The sequence below is a fragment of the Clupea harengus genome, chromosome 14 (genome assembly GCF_900700415.2).
Source record: "Clupea harengus chromosome 14, Ch_v2.0.2, whole genome shotgun sequence".
Taxonomy (NCBI): Eukaryota; Metazoa; Chordata; class Actinopteri; order Clupeiformes; family Clupeidae; genus Clupea; species Clupea harengus.
This window is the reverse complement of record NC_045165.1, coordinates 17,484,285-17,501,261: the sequence shown is the minus strand read 5'-3', so window position 1 is coordinate 17,501,261 and position 16,977 is coordinate 17,484,285. Positions and strand designations below refer to the sequence as shown.

The following is a 16,977-nucleotide window of genomic DNA, read 5'->3' as shown; positions in this document are numbered from 1 at the left end:
TGTGACCCAGGTGATGGGGCCTGATGATTCTGTCTTTCAGGGTTGGCCGTCTCTCTCCTCATGACCTTGTTCATTTCTCTGCCTCATTCATTCATCCTTCCCTCCATCACACTCATTCATCCCTCCCTCCATCACACTCATCTGTCTCCCTGCTACCATCACCAGCAGCCCACAGGAGAGATGAGGAGGCCAGTGGGGCCTGACGATAACATTACCCCCCCCCCCCCTCCTATAACACTGGCCCATAATTACTCCATCCCTCCATCTTTCTCTCCTTCCCTGGAGTGAGTCTTTGTGTGCATGATCTTGAGTCTTTTGAAAATATGGTGTTGCAGAAGAGCTTTATGTACAGTCATTGAGAGGATAACCTTTTTATGACTAAATTCTCTGATGTTGCTGCCCTAGGGTTAGATAATAAAGAGTCATTTTAAAAATGAAAAATCTTCCTCTGTCGGTCTCTCTCTCTCTCTCTCTCTCTCTCTCTCTCTCTGTCTCTCTCCTTTCCTCTCTCCCTCTTCCCCAGAGTGTTTCTCTCCTTGGCTATTTCTTTCTCCCTCTTTCTGTGCCCCCCCCCCCCCCCCATCACTCTATCTCTCTCTATCTTGCCATCTCTCTATCTCTCCCTTTGTCTGTTTCAGTCTCCCTCCCTGTCCCTGTCCTAATCGACTCTACCCCTCAGTTCTTCATATTCCGTGTCCTATGAGAGCGAGAGAGATAGTGTAGATAGGACTGCAGAGGGGGTGGTTAGATCATTAACTCCACGCTAATGGCCTTTTCGTGGCTCACGCCTTTGTGTTTGCGCCGACTCTGACTTATCGTCTGAAGGCATTACTTATAATAGGGCCACACGGTAATTGGCTTTGGGCTTTGGCCCAGTTCTCTGGCCACGAGACGCAGAGCGAAGGCCAGTGGAACAATACTACTGCCACCCACACACCAGCAGCCATTACTTCTCATTCTCAGTGTGCAGACGCAGCATTAGTACTGTTCCGTTACTGTCTGGGCTTTATTGTGGTATAAACCCTACTCTGATACATTAGTTTGTCTCCTGGTGGTGTGTGTGCGTGTGTATGTTTAAGCGTGTGCACTTTTGCGCTTCGTTTGTGCGTGTGTGTGCGTGTGTGTGTGTGTGTGTGCGTGTGTGTGTGTGTGTGTGTATTGAGTGGAACTGCTCGCACACAGTTGTTTGATTGATATACCACCCTGGTGTGTGAATTTGTTAACTAGCTGGAGACGCAGAGTCCCACCCATAATTCCCTCTGGCGTTTGTCTTTGTCAGCTCTGATTGAGTGTGTCTGTAGTCTTTAGTCTAAAGTGTCCCTCACCTACTCTGTGTTATCTGTGGAGGTAGCGTTAGTAGTAGCTGGGTTCTCCAGAGGCAGGCTCAAACGCCAATTAACTTTCTCATCTGCTGCATGATTCTGTTTGGCCCATTTGGTTTTGATTATTTCTGAAAGGCCCTGAGGGAAGTGTGTGTCTGTGTTTTATGTTTGTGTGTGTGCTTGCATGCGTACGTGCATACATGCATCATGTGTCAATGTGTGCAAAGGTGTGTGTTTATGAAGGGGGTTGCCTTGTAGTAATCAGTGTGTGTGTGTCTGTGTGTCTGTGTGTGAGACATTAGGGGAGTTTTGCGTCACCAGAGGGGCCTTCTGGTGGAAATTCACTAGACTGGACCTCCCCATCAAACTGCTCTGGAGGTGTTATGACCTAATTACACACACACTGCTGAGGGACACGTTACGCACGCGCACACACACACACACACACACACACACACACACACCCCAGTGTTTCCGTTAGAAGGTGATCACATTTTTTCTGGTAAAATAAAAACTTGCCAGCAGTTGCAGGTCAGAGAGTTGAAGGTCGTTGAGGTAGGACGTTGTGTTAAAGGTGTAGTCTGCGATTCTGATTGTTAAAAAGGTTGTTTCTATTTGAGCTCGATGGATCATGAAATTAAACCTCTCCTTTCCGTGCTCCTGCAGTAATGTGTTGATTGGCTGGAATTGTTTATGGCTCGGTCCATGCCCATTTATTTGTTTCCAATTTACGGGGGCCAGGATCATAAGAACACCTGATTTTTTTTTAAATAAATAAATTTTTATTTATTTTTTTATTTTTTTGGCGCAAATACGCATAATGCATAGCTAGTGGACTGTGAAGAAAGATTAGCTGAATTTGACAAAAAGTTATTAGAATGGGCTAGGCTTGTCCAAACTGTCAAACAGTCCTGCTTATCAACCATAGATGTGAAACTAAAGACGTAAAACTAAAGAAAGAAATTAAGGTTTAGGCAGGGGAAAACATTATAGCATTAGACGCACACACTGTTTACTATTGCTAGCTAGGTCTTTGTGAACCCATTCTTTTGTTTCTTGCATAGCCTACGTTGCAAGTTATAGCCTAGAACTACACAAGATTATTGGCAAAGCAACGACACTATAAGACCGTTTTGTCAGGGAAAACGTGGTTTGGGTGAACAGAGTGGCCTCAGTGAAGTGAAGTCTAATGCAGGTGGTTGAAGGCCTTCATATCGCTTTAAAAAACCCATGCACACACAAATTACACAGATTGTCTCAAGATTGGTATCCCTCTGTGTCTTTTTTTTCTTCCTCTTTTTTTTTCTCTCTCTTTATTAGCCACGATTGCTCAGCGGCACGTTGCCATAGTGACCGTGGTTCTTCTCCATATCTGACACTCTGCACATCCCCCTCCCCATCTATCTCTCTCTCTCATTCATATAAGCTCTCCTCGCTGTCTGATCCCGCCTTTCATGTTTCATTCATAAATCACCATTCAGATGTTTAAGTCTCTCTTTTACATTTCTCTCACTCACACACACAATCCCCATCACAATCACATCCTATATTTCTAACATACGGAGGCTCATCTGGCTATGCTACAGTCCATCTCCCGAGTGCAGATATTCGCTGCAGACGGTTGCTTTCAAACTCAATGAAGAGTCGTGATCAAGTCTCCACCAGATATCCCCTCCCCCACCCTACCAGACTCCTCACCTTTCCAGTTGACATCTCACAGAGAGGGTGGCGGGGCGCTGAGAGATGAGAGGGGAGAGTTGCCATAGTATTTGAGTAAGGGAGGAAGTAACACTGAAGGCAGGTTTTTTTTTGTCCTTCAAGTTGCTCTTTTTGTCCACCCACTTTTCATCACCATTGAGACATTTCATTTTGTTCTCTTTTTCTCTCTGACACTTTCTCTCTCACCTTTTCTTTCATCCCCCTTCACACTCTTTCTGTTGCGCTCCCTCTTCGTTCTTCTTCTTCTTCTTCTTCTTCTTCTTCTTCTTCTTCTCTCTCTCTCTCTCTCTCTCTCTCTCTCTCTCTCTCTCTCTCTCTCTCTCTCTCTCATCCCTTGTGTGTAGTGCAGTGCTGTCATTGTATTGAGCTGTTAGACCTGCATGAATCGGTGAGCTCTAATAGAGGTCTGGCTGGCCTTTGATTTACAGGCTTCTGTCAGCCCCCAGCCAAAAAGCCCTGTAAATACAGACTGTTTGTTCCTTCAAGCTTTTTTCTTTATCAAGAGCCAAGTTTGGTGTGTGCTAGTGTGTGTGTCCGTGTGCGCGTGTGTATGTGTGTGTGCGCTTGTGTTTGTGAGTGTGTGTGTGTGTGTGTGTGTGTGTGTGTGTGTGTGTGTGTGTGTGTGTGTGTGTGTGTGTGTGTGTGTGTGTGTGTGTGTGTCTGCACGTTTATCTATGGGTACATTTGTGTGTGTGTGTGTGTGTGTGTGTGTGTGTGTGTGTGTGTGTGTGTGTGTGTGTGTGTGTCTGCACGTTTATCTATGGGTACATTTGTTTGTGTGTGTGTGTGTGTGTGTGTGTGTGTGTGTGTGTGTAGCAGCTGACTGAAGTGCGGTTCTGTGATTGGTCAGGGTTGGTTCCATCTCAGCCTCCACTAGAACCTGGGGTTGCCATGGTGAACGTGTGTGTGTGTGTGAGGGATGTGATGAACAGCAAGTCATTGCCCTGCTAATCAATCACTGTGACTGGAAGTGAATTTTGCAGACCAGTCTTCAGAGGTTTATAGCATGGTCTAATAATAATCAGGAAACTATAATGGGGGTCAGGAGCTTTTATCCAACTCTTTTATTATAAGATACTTTTATCTGAAAGGTATTTTACAGTAATTTGCTTTCATCAGCTCAGCAGCCTATAGGGGCTCCCTTGGTGTCAAACCCATGATCTGCCCCTTGCTGTGTCTTGACATTACTACAGATCCAGCAATCTACAGGTTTTTGACGTTTTTTTTATTGTTGAGCTGAGAGAGCGAGAGAGACGGGAATAATATCTAAATAGAAATAAATGGAAGAAATAGTTGAAATTGAAATAAAGTAGGATCTGCACTTTACTTCTTCACTGAGTCTAACCCTGCTCAATGCACATAGGCTGTAGTAGGCATGGAAAAGCCATCCGTCCAGGCCCACCCTGCCAGACAAAATGAGAATGTGCTTGGTGGTGGGCTTGAGTTTAAAACCAGTGTATTCCATGTGGTTTGGAGTGTGATAACACCAGGCAGCAGGTGGCAGAAGTGCACGGTGCACCTAAATCAGTCACCCAATAATGGCGGCACAATGATGGATACTTGGTGCCAACACCAGCCCAGTGTTTTCACTTAAGCCGCCACTCTTGAAATCTGAAGGCGGGGCGCACCCAGTACTTAAAGCTCTTAGTCACTTCTGCAGTTACCTCATTGCTACAGTGAAGGGCTTGTCTAGGTGTCTGATTTATTATTATTTTTTTCAATTTAGTTTTTTCTAATCCGCAGTCATTCCCTCTCTTTCTCCGTACCTTCAGCAAATTGCAAAAAATACCGATAATCCTTAGCTACTTGAATCTTATTTTTTACCCCCACCCCTCTCCCTTGTATCCAGCAGACCACGACTCCCTGGATGTAATAATAACATATTTCCCAGCATGTAGATCACAATATTGACTCAGTCAAGTGCACTTGCTTTGAATGAGCTTTTGCATCCCTCACTAATTGGACTGCTGGGGGTTAGGGGAATTTGTGGTTTTAACGAGTCACTCCCAACAGCAGTCTTTACTCTACAGGCCCCGCCGCACACACACACACACACACACACACACACACACACACACACACACACACACCTCTCCCCTCAACCCCGCCCGGCTCACACTCATCTTCTCCATCTCTCTCTCTCCTCCCCTCCACTGAGTGTGGCCTGTTTAAATACACCTCAGAGTAGAGACGTGAAGGTGAGGCATAGGGATTAGTGTGTCTGTTTGCATCTGTGTGTGTGTCTGTATGCCTGTGCCTGTGCCTTTGCATGTGCCTGTGCCTGTGCCTGTGCCTGTGCCTGTGCCTGTGTCTGTGTGTCTGTGTGTCTGTGTGTCTGTGTGTGTCTGTATCTGTGTGCCTGTGCCTGTGCCTGTGTCTGTATCTGTATCTGTGTGCCTGTGCCTGTGCCTGTGTCTGTATCTGTGTGTGTGTGCCTGTGCCTGTGCTCCCTGTGCAGAAGGTTGCAGCAGAAGCAGCACTGCAATGGCTCCTCCGGCACCACCAGACAGAATGCTGGGCGTGGAGCAGTTGACCTCTGATCCTTGTGTCTTTCTGCCGCTCTAGTTTGGTACCTCCCCCTACATACACACGCAGCCGTACACACCTCGTTGTGCAATAGGAATTGCAGTTTCCCTGTTAGTAGGCCTCTTTCTCTCTCTTTCTTTCTTTTTTTCTTCTTTCTTTCTACCCTTCCCTCTCCCTTTCCCTCTCAAGTTCAATTCAAATTTGCTTTATTAGCATGACTGTTTGGATGCAGTGTTGCCAAATCCAGTGTTAAGAACAACAGAGTGATATAACAACAACATTAAAGAAAACAAATACCGTAATGCATTTAAATAGCAAATGAGAAGGGGTGTGTGTGTGTGTGTGTGTGTGTGTGTGTGTGTGTGTGTGTGTGTGTGTGTGTGTGTGTGTGTGTGTGTGTGTGTGTGTGTGTGTGTGTGTGTGTGTGTGTGTGTGTGTGTGTGTGTGTGTGTCAGGGGTGCTGGCTCCATAGTCAGGTGGGAGCAGACATGAGGAATGCTGGAGGGATAAAGTGAAGCAGGAGAGGTCCAGCTCAGGAATGTCTGCTCCACACACACACACAGGCAGACTCCGCTGAGGTGGACACACACATCATCACAGAGGCCAGGCAAAGGCTTTCCCTTGAGCCTCAACATCCTCCCCCCAAACTCACACACCTACACAAACTCATAGACACATTACGCACACTCACATGTATAAACAGACAGCACACTCATACTCTTCACACAGACACACACACACTCTCTACTGTCAACAAAGACGTTTCTCATGAATTCCTGCCCATGGAGAAGTGTGGTGACATGTGGATGATGCTCCCTTTGTGTAGACTGTCTCCTGTCGAGCAGAAACCTGAGGGAGCGCTCACTGAAGCACTCCCCAAACTAGTCCAGAGCAACTCTTTCCCCTTCCAGCGCCCACTGCTCTTTTGTCATCGCAGACATCAGCAGACTACACACCAGTTGATTTTGGATGTCGTGAAATGTTTTATTTTAACGGAATTAAGCTAGCATAGACTGTACAGTGGAGCTCTACGTCCTCTCTCTCTCTCTCTCTCTCTCTCTCACACTCACACTCACACTCACACTCACACTCACACTCACACTCACACTCACACTCACACTCACACTCACACTCACACTCACACTCACACTCACACTCACACACAGACACTATGTTGGATGGGATTGTCTCCTGGGGGTGATTGTCTCTTAGAGCTGGGTGTCTTTTAGTGAGGGTTCTCTCTACATGCTGGTTGGCCTCCAGTGGTACTTCTCTCTCAGGGGTGGTTCTCTGTCAGTAAAGGTTCTCTTTTAGTTGAGGTTCTCTTTGTGGTTCCCTCTTAGTGGCAGTTCTATCTCTGCTGGTGATTTTTTTTTGTTTTTTTCAGTCAGTTCTAGCATTGTCCTGACATTCTTCTAAAGATTATCTCTCTGCCTCTCTTAGTCATCCCCCAATGGACCTACTGACATTAGAAAATCTGAACTTGGCTCTGGACACGTGTGTGTGTGTGTGTGTGTGTGTGTGTGTGTGCGTAAGAGTGTTGCCTGCTCTTGTCTGCTGGACACAGCTGCTTGGCGAAGGCATTTGCCCTGTTCAAGGTGAAGTTATTGGACAAAGCCTTTCTTCTGGCAAGGCATGCGCGCGCACACACACACGCACACACATACATAGTACTGTGAAAACATTGGTGTGTGTGTGTGCGCATAAGTATTGTGTGTGTGTGTGTCTTTGTGTCCGTCTCTGTGTGAGGTGTTTTTATGTGTATCTTTGTGTGTATCTCTGTGTATGTGTATAGTGTGTGTGTGTGTGTGTGTGTGTTCAGGGAGAGCTATCTGTGTACTTGGACAGACCAGCGTGCTCCTTGTTTGAGGCACTGCAGATGCTTTTCCTGAGTGAAGTGGAGATGGAGGAGGACTTCAAATTCCAGTTAAGGGAGAACTACAAACTCTCTCACTTACACACACACACACAGTACTGTGAAAACACACACGCGCCAAGAGGCTGTCTCAGGACTAGGAGACTCGTCTCCTCTCACTGAGCTCTTTGTTTACCTCTCAAGTGGAGTGAGATCTATCTTTCCTTCTCGGACATTCTTTCTCTCTCAATGTATCTATCTCTCTTTCTTTCTGTATATCTCTCACTCTCCCTGTCTTTTTTTGTGTCTTTATTCCTTTCTCTCTAGTTCTCTAGCTCTCTCTTATTGTTCATGTTCGTACTTGTACAGTCTTTTTTTCTGTCTTGATTCATGGAACATTTCCTTTTCACCCTTTACTGGATTGACTATAGACCCACACTGCCCCCTGGTGTTTGGAAAGAGAAGTGTCAGTGTCAAGCCCTGGTCTCACTATGTAGTCTCAGATGCTGAATAGATACCTAGATTCACTCATATGACAGTCATCACCATAACTTGTGAACAATGACCTCTGGCATCACCTTAATCAGAGCCTTCTTTGATTGAAGTTCTGTAAGTTGTAAATGTCACAAAATGAAGAGAAATAAGCTGAAGACCCAACTCTTACTCAGCTTCATAAGATTCGTCACATCTTCACCATCTAAACCCAACCCTCTTTAAAAAAAACTCACAACCTCCATTGTAGACAAGGCATGTTTATTTGTATAGCATAATGTGTATATAAATTGGTAAGTGCTTTAGAAATGCTTGTCACAAAAACCTCAAAGACTTCCTATTTCTACTTCTGGCGCCGATGCGAGTGGCAGCCTACCCAGAAACTCTGTGCCTAAATTTACTTTGGGATCAATGAAGTATCTATCTATCTATCTATCTATCTATCTATCTATCTATCTATCTAAACACTAAACACATATTCACCCTCTAATCCTAACCCCCTTTCTCTCTCACACACACTCTTTCATTCTCTCACTCTCTCTCACTCTCCTCTCAGCTCTGTGGTCTTTGAGTTCCATGAGGGTGAAGAAGGGTTTCTTTATGACTCATTGCTTGCCCTGCGTTCACCTATTTGCCCTGCGGTCACGTATTTGTTTTCTGACTCTTGTAAGACACTTTGAATGGAAGCGTCTGCCAGAGTGTTAAGTGTAAATGCAGATGTTGTATGTTCTCTCTGGTGTCTTCAGCCTGTTCAATATGTTTCTGCTAAACACACAGCTAGCTTATCTTGTGTGCCCTTATGCACCGAGTACGGGTGACCGATTCCACTGCTTTTTTCCTCTCACTGAGCAAACATCATTAATGTTCACTGGCTAATTATTATGGGTTTGAATTGCTCCTGGGGCTCCGTGTCGGTGTGTCATTGTGCCTCGTGAAGTAGCACAGTGGAGAAATTATATTGGCACCTTTATAACTATTCTCTCTCTCACTCACTCTCTTTCTCTCTCCCTCTTACTCTCATTTCCTCATACGCAAACACATATTCTCTCTCTCTCTCTCTCCCTCTTTTTCTCTCATTTCCTCATACAAACACACACATACATACACTCGTTCTCCCCCTTAGTTTGTCTCTCACACACCCCACATGCATGTCTCTGTTCTACTATGTGTCCAGTGTGGTTGCTGCTAGGCAACAGCACTGCCAGGCCTGACCGATCACAGAGCCAGGGTATCTTTGGCCTGCTTGAAGCCTCCCTGACATCTGGAGTTAAGGGAAGGTTTATGCAAACCTGCAGACTACATTGTGGCTACAATACAACAGTGTGTGTGTGTGTGTGTGTGTGTGTGTGTGTGTGTGTGTGTGTGTGTGTGTGTGTGTGTGTGTGTGTGTGTGTGTGTGTGTGTGTGTGTGTGTGTGTGTCTCTGTTTGTGTTTCCCCTCTCCTCTTCCTCAGAACTGAGATCATGATGTTGAGATCTTATGTAGCTGATCAGAGTCCTAGTGATATGGTGTCCTCAGTGCCTGATGCGTATCAGCATGGAACAAATGGCACACTGACGTTTTTAAAAAGAAGTGTTGCATACAGCAGCACCTTGCAGTTGCTCAATTTATTTCGAAAGAGTGTGTGTGTGTGTGTGTGTTTGTGTTTGATGTAACTGTGTGTGAGTGCACAGGAGTATGCATGTGTGCACTGTATATTTGCGTGCGTGTGTGCTGTATGTTTGTGCATGCGCGTGTGTGAGGGGGGTATGTGTGAGGTATATTTGTGTGTGTGTGGTTCAAATGTAATCTCGCTGTTGCTCATCACTGCATGCTGACGTGTGGTTTCCTTAGGAAGTACTGGTGTTTCCTGATCCGGTGTTGCCACCAGTCCATCCATCCTCCCAGCACCTCTAGCCATCAACATTCACATTGCATTTCCCCATTGCACAACAGACAGGGTGTGTGTCAATGTGTGTGTGTGTGTGTGTGTGTGTGTGTGTGTGTGTGTGTGTGTGTGTGTGTGTGTGTGTGTGTGTGTGTGTGTGTGTGTGTGTGTGTGTGTGTGTGTGTCTATATATGTGTGAGAGCCAGTGGGAGTAGCAGTCCCTGTGCAAGAGCGTGTGTGCGTAACTGTGAGTGTGTGAAGCCGAGAAAGGCAGTGTGTGTGAGGCTTAGATGTGTGTGTGTGTGTTGGTGTGTGTGTGAGAGAGAGAGAGGGACAGGGCCGAAGGCTAGGAGGGCATGGACTGCTGTGGTGGGCTTGTTGGCAGATGAGACATGTGGAGGCTAATCTTTCGCACCAAACACCGCATGACTCAGGCAAGTCTGTCCAAATGTGTGTGTGTGTGTGTGTGTGTGTGTGTGTGTGTGTGTGTGTGTGTGTGTGTGTTCCTGATTGCAGGTGTGTATGTATGTATGTATGTATGTATGTATGTGTGTGTGTCTGCTTATATACTGGAAGATGGTGAGGGAGACAGGGAGAGAGATGATCTGGAAGGAAGAGATTGTCGAGGGGTCCAGGTGTTATTTTTGGCTAGCGCAGGAAGGGCTTTTCCATGTGTGTGTGTCTGTGTGTCTGTGTGTCTGTGTGTCTGTGTGTGTGTGTGTGAGCGAGAGAGGATAGTAGGCTGGGGTAGTGGGAATAAGGTGACAAGGAAACTCACATGAAACTGTCAGACTCTTGTGCCAAACTACTCTGCCTTCCTCTGGTTGCCTTCGACCAGGGTGCGTCCGACCAGAGGGAGTCCAGCCAGAGTGAGGCTAAACAGGGAGGGTCCACTAAGACGCAGGCCCCAGGACAGTGGGTCATGGTAGCCCTGTACTTGAAGCCATTTAAGAGTGGTTCATTTATTTCAAGTAAATTCAGTTGATTCAGCTATCAGTTTTCAAAAATGTTTTATCTGGTGGTAGGTCAGTGTTTGATGATCTGGATGTGTTCAATGTCGCTGTTTGGGCTGGTGTGTATGTGTCTTAGTTACATGTGTTTTTCCATTGTGTGTCTGAGTGTGTGAGTGTGTGTGTGTGTGTGTGTAAGTGAGAATTGAACAGGAAGAGAGCTGTCAGAAATAAATTCAGCAAAAGGGGAAGTGAAGAGGGAGGGAGTGTGTTCCCGCTTTCTGTGTGGTAATCAGTCTGACGTGTGTGTGTGTGTGTGTGTGTGAGAGAGATTCTATGTCTGTGCATGGAGATGTGTCTGGGCAGGTGTGTGTTTGAATTTATTAATCAATTAATTGATGCATACATATTCATTCATTGTGTGTGTGTGTGTGTGTGTGTGTGTGTGTGTGTGTGTGTGTGTGTGTGTGTGTGTGTGTGTGTGTGTAACCCGTACAGTCCTGGTCAGATATAATCATAGGCTCTGCTCTGCTCTGCTCTGCTCCTTTATCCCCTAAGAGGCTCTGGGGCGTAGGGCACAGGCAGTCTGTCTCACCCTGAGGGCGTAGGGGCAGGGCAAGCAGGCCTGAGTGGACAGAGCCCTACTGGGCACAAGCTGACCTCTGACCTTCTCCCTGACTCCCTCTCACAGGGTAGCTCTGAGATTACTTGGAAAGAGAACGACTTTGCCAAATTATCCATCAAGGTAAGATGATCCACACACACACTACTCCCATGTGACGTCTGTGTGTCCGTCTGCAGCTTGCTGGCCTCTGAAAGAAAAAGGCTGTTTGTGTGCACACATATGTGTGTGCATACGTGCATGTATACGTACGTGTGTGTGTGTGTATATGTGCTTTCCATTCATCTGAGCAGTACTGCATACTCTGGAGGAGTCTCTGGTTGTCCTGTGAAGGACGTACTCATTGTTGTATCTCAGTGTGACTTCTTCTAAGTGTTTCTAGAGGCTCTTTTTGTGCACCTGCCTTGGGTGTCATTTGAATTTCAGTTGCTCTGCAGATAACTATTATCCTTCTGTGGCACTGCATACAGAAAACAATATCATCAAAATATCATTCTCAGTGAGAGGTGTGTGCGTGCGTGCGTGTGTGTGTGTACGTACAGGGCTGTACTGTTTTAGCCTCTGTCCGCATCATCTGTAGAAGGCAGCAGAGGTGTGGACATACACCCAGCAGCTCCACCGGCAATGAGCTGCTGGAAGTGGTAGAGCGGTTAGACATGACAGATCTTACAGGGGTTGTGTGGATGTTTGGTAATGGCCACATGATTCTGAATCAGCATTGGCGAAGCAGCATTTTATCCATGATGATCTCATCAACAGCAAGAGGATATGGAGACATGTGGCTAATGAGATCACAGAGGGGGTGAGTCTGTGCTGAAACCTGCACTTAACGAGCCGATCCCCGTTTTCTGTAACATTCCGTCTGCTAGGTTGGGTTGGTTGAAAAGGGGAGGAGTGTGTATGCCCAGGATGAAGGGGGCACGTTAGGACACTGGGCGGGGGGGGGGGGGACAGCAGGCATGCGCCCGTGTCCCAGAGAGAATGTAGCCGAGGAAACAGACATCAGTCATGTGACTGTGAGGAAGATAAAAGGAAGTGTCGAGGCTGTGGAAAGTCATTTTCTAAATACTCTTTCTCTCTACTCCTTCAGACCTTCAGTCTTCTCAGATCATTTCTGTGAGTTTGTGCGAGTACTGAAGGCTAACAAGAAAAGGGAGAGTGTGTGTGTGTGTGTTTGTGAGTGAGTGCATGCGTGTGTGTGTGTGTGTGTGTGTGTGGAGGGGGGGTTGTGTTTTTCTGTGTGTGTGTGTGTGTGTGTGTGTGGCTTTGGTATGTAGGTTTGCAGCTCTTCCTTCCTCTTCCTGCCCTGGTTGCAGTTGAGCAGCAGTGAGAAGAGAGAGCTCAGGCACTCGCGCACACACATACATACATACATACATACATACACACACACACACACACACACAAACACACACTCTCTTTCTTACTCTCTCACTCCTTCTGTTTCTGTCTTGCCCTCTCACACACATACATACACATATATATATACACACACACACACACACACACACACTCTCACTCACTCACTCACTCAGTGGAGTCGCTGTGGCTTGCGGCCCCTGTGTGTCACTGTGCTATGCGCATGGGCCCCATCTCTCGGGTTGGCCCTTGGCACGCTGTTGCTGGCATTGGTACGGTTACTGTCACCATCGCCGCGGGCAATGCCCACATGGAGAAGGAGAAGCGCAAGTTCAAAGTGAGCCAGCTGCTCACCTTCTACCTCTTCAAAAGGCAGCACTCCAAAACACTCACCGCGGCGACCGCTGCCAATGGAGATACTGGCGCCAAGGCAATGACGGCATCAACAGCAGCATCAACAGCAGCATCTATTGTCCCTGCAGACAGTGAGCTGGGCACCTGGATGGTTGGTAGAGGTTATTTCGCTCATTGCTTGTGTAGGGGGTTATTTTGGAAGGCAGACTGGTGTTTTGAAGAGACGGTGTAGTTCTTAAAGCAACATTATCTAGGATTTTACTACTTTTAAAGTTTTCTGTAGTCAGCAATTTTTTTGAATGATTCATGTTGTTGGTAGACCTACAAACTCAGGTGTGAGAGAGATAAACACACCTGCTGTTCCTTGTAGCCTCAGAGGCTAGTTGGTATGTAGATTTGTGGTACAGGCTCGAAACCCCACGAAAATGTAAAAAATGCTTTTTCAGCTTTTTCAAAAATGTTTTATCAGCTGTTTATCAGTTAGTTTCTTTGCAACACAAGTCTGTTGTCTGTTAGCTTGTTAGCACACCAGTTTCATTCAAAAACTCCATAATATCTCTTTATGGACACAAGAGCATAATGGCATCATTCAAGCATTAAGCTGGTACTTGAGCTGCACTTATACTGGATCCTAATGACTTAGCATCTTTGCATTCATCTCATCATCTTATGCTGATCTTTTAAAAGACCGTAGTCCATCATCTACTTGACCTGGCCCTTGAGAGCACTGCCCTGCATGTTGTGGTAATCAGGCTGTTTGCTGCGGTTCCACTTGACCTTTGTTCTGGCCTGTGCGCTGTGAAAAGGCTTGTAATTGATATGGAGGCAGAGGCTGCTCTGTTAGGAAGCCAATCCCATGAAGTGGTGTTTTGAAGGCAGCCATGCTGCTCTGATGAGAGCCACTGTGTGTGGAGATTGAGTCATGGTGGAGTCCCAGAGAGCTGGGCCCATAATCACAAAGCACCTTGAGGCTAAAAGGAGCTCCTAACTTACCAAATTAGGACAAACTCTTAAAAACAAGTCAGTCCTAACTTTTGGGCTCCTGTTTTTTTACAAAGCCCCTTAGTTCTCCCAGACGTAGGTGCTAGTTTAAGTGCTATGGGTCCTAAGTGCTAGGTAGCCAACTCCCAAACAAATGAAAATGGCAGTTTCTGTCATTCCACACCATAATGTATTGGAGTGCAAATGCAGAATAACTTAAAATGTTCAGTCTCAAACGCAGAGGAATAATTGTAAATATTTAGTCTCTATCGCAGAGGAATAATTGTAAATATTCAGTCTCAATCGCAGAAGAATAATTGTAAATATTAAGTCTCAATCGCAGAGGAATAATTGTAAATATTCAGTCTCAATCTGAGAGGAATAATTGTGGAGCTTGTAAGGGGACACAGTAACACCATCGACAAACGGAAGTGCTCCATTCATTTCCAAAATTAAATAACGTCTGTGTTGTCAAATTAAACTAGTTACGATCTACACAAACATGTCATTATACAGTTGCAAAGATACTCTGTCTGTGAGTAGCATATTCCATTATTAGTTAATTTGTAGCTTAATTTATTTGTATCTATCGTTCTTTGTGGTAGGCAATGAAGTGACTTACTGGCACAGACCTGTCACTCAACAACCAATCATCGAAGATATTAAAAAGCAAGCTTGTGCATGAGACTTGACATCAGTCATAGCAACAAAGTCTTTCTTGTAGCTTCGGAGTTCTTACTTTTCCTTAGTAAAAGTTGGCCTCAGCAGCTTTGTGAATAGATTTAGCGGAATACTTTTAGTTAGAAACTTTTAGTGTGACTTGAATGCTTTGTGAATACGAGTCCAGGTGTCTACAGAACACATCTGGGCTGGATCAGGGAGTGGTCATTTTGTGGTCATTTTGGCCTGTATACGTGTGTGTGGTTGTTGTTTCTCTGAATGATGTTAATCACTGGAAATTCCATGTCTGTCTGCCTATGTGTATGCCATGTCTGTCTGCTTATGTGTATAGCATGTCTGTCTGCTTATGTGTATAACATGTCTGTCTGCTTATGTGTATAGCATGTCTGTCTGCTTATGTGTATGCCATGTCTGTCTGCTTATGTGTATGCCATGTCTGTCTGCTTATGTGTATAACATGTCTGTCTGCTTATGTGCATGCCATGTCTGTCTGCTTGACTCAGGTGTCTAAAGGGGCCGTAAGAGATACTCCTTTAGCCCAGTCTTACTGGTCTACAGGCTGGGTCACTGTTGAGGCTCTTAAATGCATCTGTGTAGCCCCCCACCCCCACCCCCCATCCCACAGAGGAAATGCATGCTGACATTTTGGTGCACATTTCTTGTGAAATGAGTCTTTAGTCTGTGCTGTGACGTAGGATCTGGCTTAATTAATCTGCCAATCTGGGGGATGGGGTTTATAGAGCACTTGCATAGGCTATCTATCTCTCTCTATCTATCTCTGTATGTATTCCTCCATCTCTGTCTATCTCTCTCTATCTCTATCTATCTCTCTGTTTGTCTGTCTGTGGACTGAAGTGTATTTCCTTCTGTGGCGGAAGCCAGGGACTGAATTATTTTAATCTGCAGCAGCCACATCATCACTTACTGTAGATGACAGCGGGTGTGCCCTCTGCATGCCGGGGCCACATTAGTCAGTGGCGTGTGTTTATGCTGTGTGTTCTAAAAGTGTTTGTGCTATTGTGCATATGTGTGAAAGATGAAGGATGCTTAGTGATAAACTGGTATGAATGTGTGGCTTACTTTTAAACACAAACACACACACACTGGTTATCATTGGTTTAAAAGTGGTAACCGGTAAAAAGACAAAATAGCACATTTCAGCTTGTCTAATATCTATCTTGTCTTCACTTTTTGTTTCCCTCAACTGAAACCCCAATTCTTTCTTCTCTTTTTTTTTTTTTCTTTGCCACCAACAAAAACCCTGTCCCTACCCTGACCACTGTCACATGACCCCTGCAAGTTGGCGTGCTTTTTTTTTTTTTAAATGAGAATTCTCCCCAACCAAGCGAGACTAGGGTGGATACTGTCCCATATCTGGCCCACTTCTGTGCTGGCATTGCTGTAGTCCTCCGCTGGCTGGGCCTGAGCTCTGGGTCGTGGCTCTCAAAGCAGGAAAGCCAAACCCAGGACTTCTCTCCAACCTCCAGGCGTTTCCTCCTGCCACCTCTCTCTCCTGTCACAAACACGCCACTCGTCACCAAGCCACCCTCAGTCTTCCTCTTTCGGAGGGCACGCCTGTGTGTGTGTTTGTGTGTGTTTATGAGAGTAAGAGAGAGAAAGAGGGAGTAAACGTGCGTGTGTCAGAGGGAGAGAGGTAATTAGAGGGAAAGAATCAGCAGGGAACTAGACAAACAGAATGAGAGGTTTGCTTTCAGATCAGTTGGGCGTATGGCTCTGTCTCTGCATCTTGTAGAGCATCTCTGTTTCGTTGGGTCACTGTGTCCTGTGTAAGCATATTAAGCATAATGTATCTGTAGTGCTCTCATGCTGAAAGACAAAAACATCAGCCTTGTCTTTGGCGGCTTCAGGTGTTTGTTTTCAAACATCAGAGGGCTGCCTGAGAATTCTTTATGAGTGACTGATTTTCATTCATCCAAGCCGACATTTCAAAGGCAGCATTTAATGAAGATTGAGATGAAGCGTTGCTCTGTAACACTAATTAAACTTTGCTGCTGGGAAAATGTCACTGGTGACTGCTGGCTTGATTGATAGTTTTGTGGCTTTGCCTTCCTGTCTTGTCATTTTATGGCTGAGTGCGGCCATCTCTAAAACAGGAAGTAAGGTCAGACCAGGGTCATGCATGGCTGGTATCCCATACAACCTGTGTCATGGATCACAGGACACACACACACACACACACACACACACACACACACACACACACACACACACCATCTAACTGTGTCCCA

The 16,977-nt window shown here is 45.8% G+C and overlaps 1 protein-coding gene across 5 annotated transcripts in view; it reads left to right on the top strand.

Moving 5' to 3' along the window:
- Nucleotides 1–16,977, top strand: part of rps6ka1 (ribosomal protein S6 kinase a, polypeptide 1) — a 70,658-nt gene that overhangs the window by 33,900 nt on the left and 19,781 nt on the right. The window contains exons 1-2 of one of the 5 annotated variants that reach the window (XM_031579892.2): nucleotides 9,951–10,215; nucleotides 11,423–11,476. The exons of 2 other annotated variants lie outside the window; for them this stretch is intronic. In XM_031579892.2, coding sequence (XP_031435752.1) covers nucleotides 10,174–10,215; nucleotides 11,423–11,476 — 96 coding nt within the window. In that variant the 5' untranslated portion in view covers nucleotides 9,951–10,173. Of the gene's footprint in view, nucleotides 1–9,950; nucleotides 10,216–11,052; nucleotides 11,098–11,422; nucleotides 11,477–12,870; nucleotides 13,218–16,977 lie in introns of those variants that run through there. 2 more of the 5 variants (XM_031579893.2, XM_031579890.2) reach the window with 2 other exon arrangements.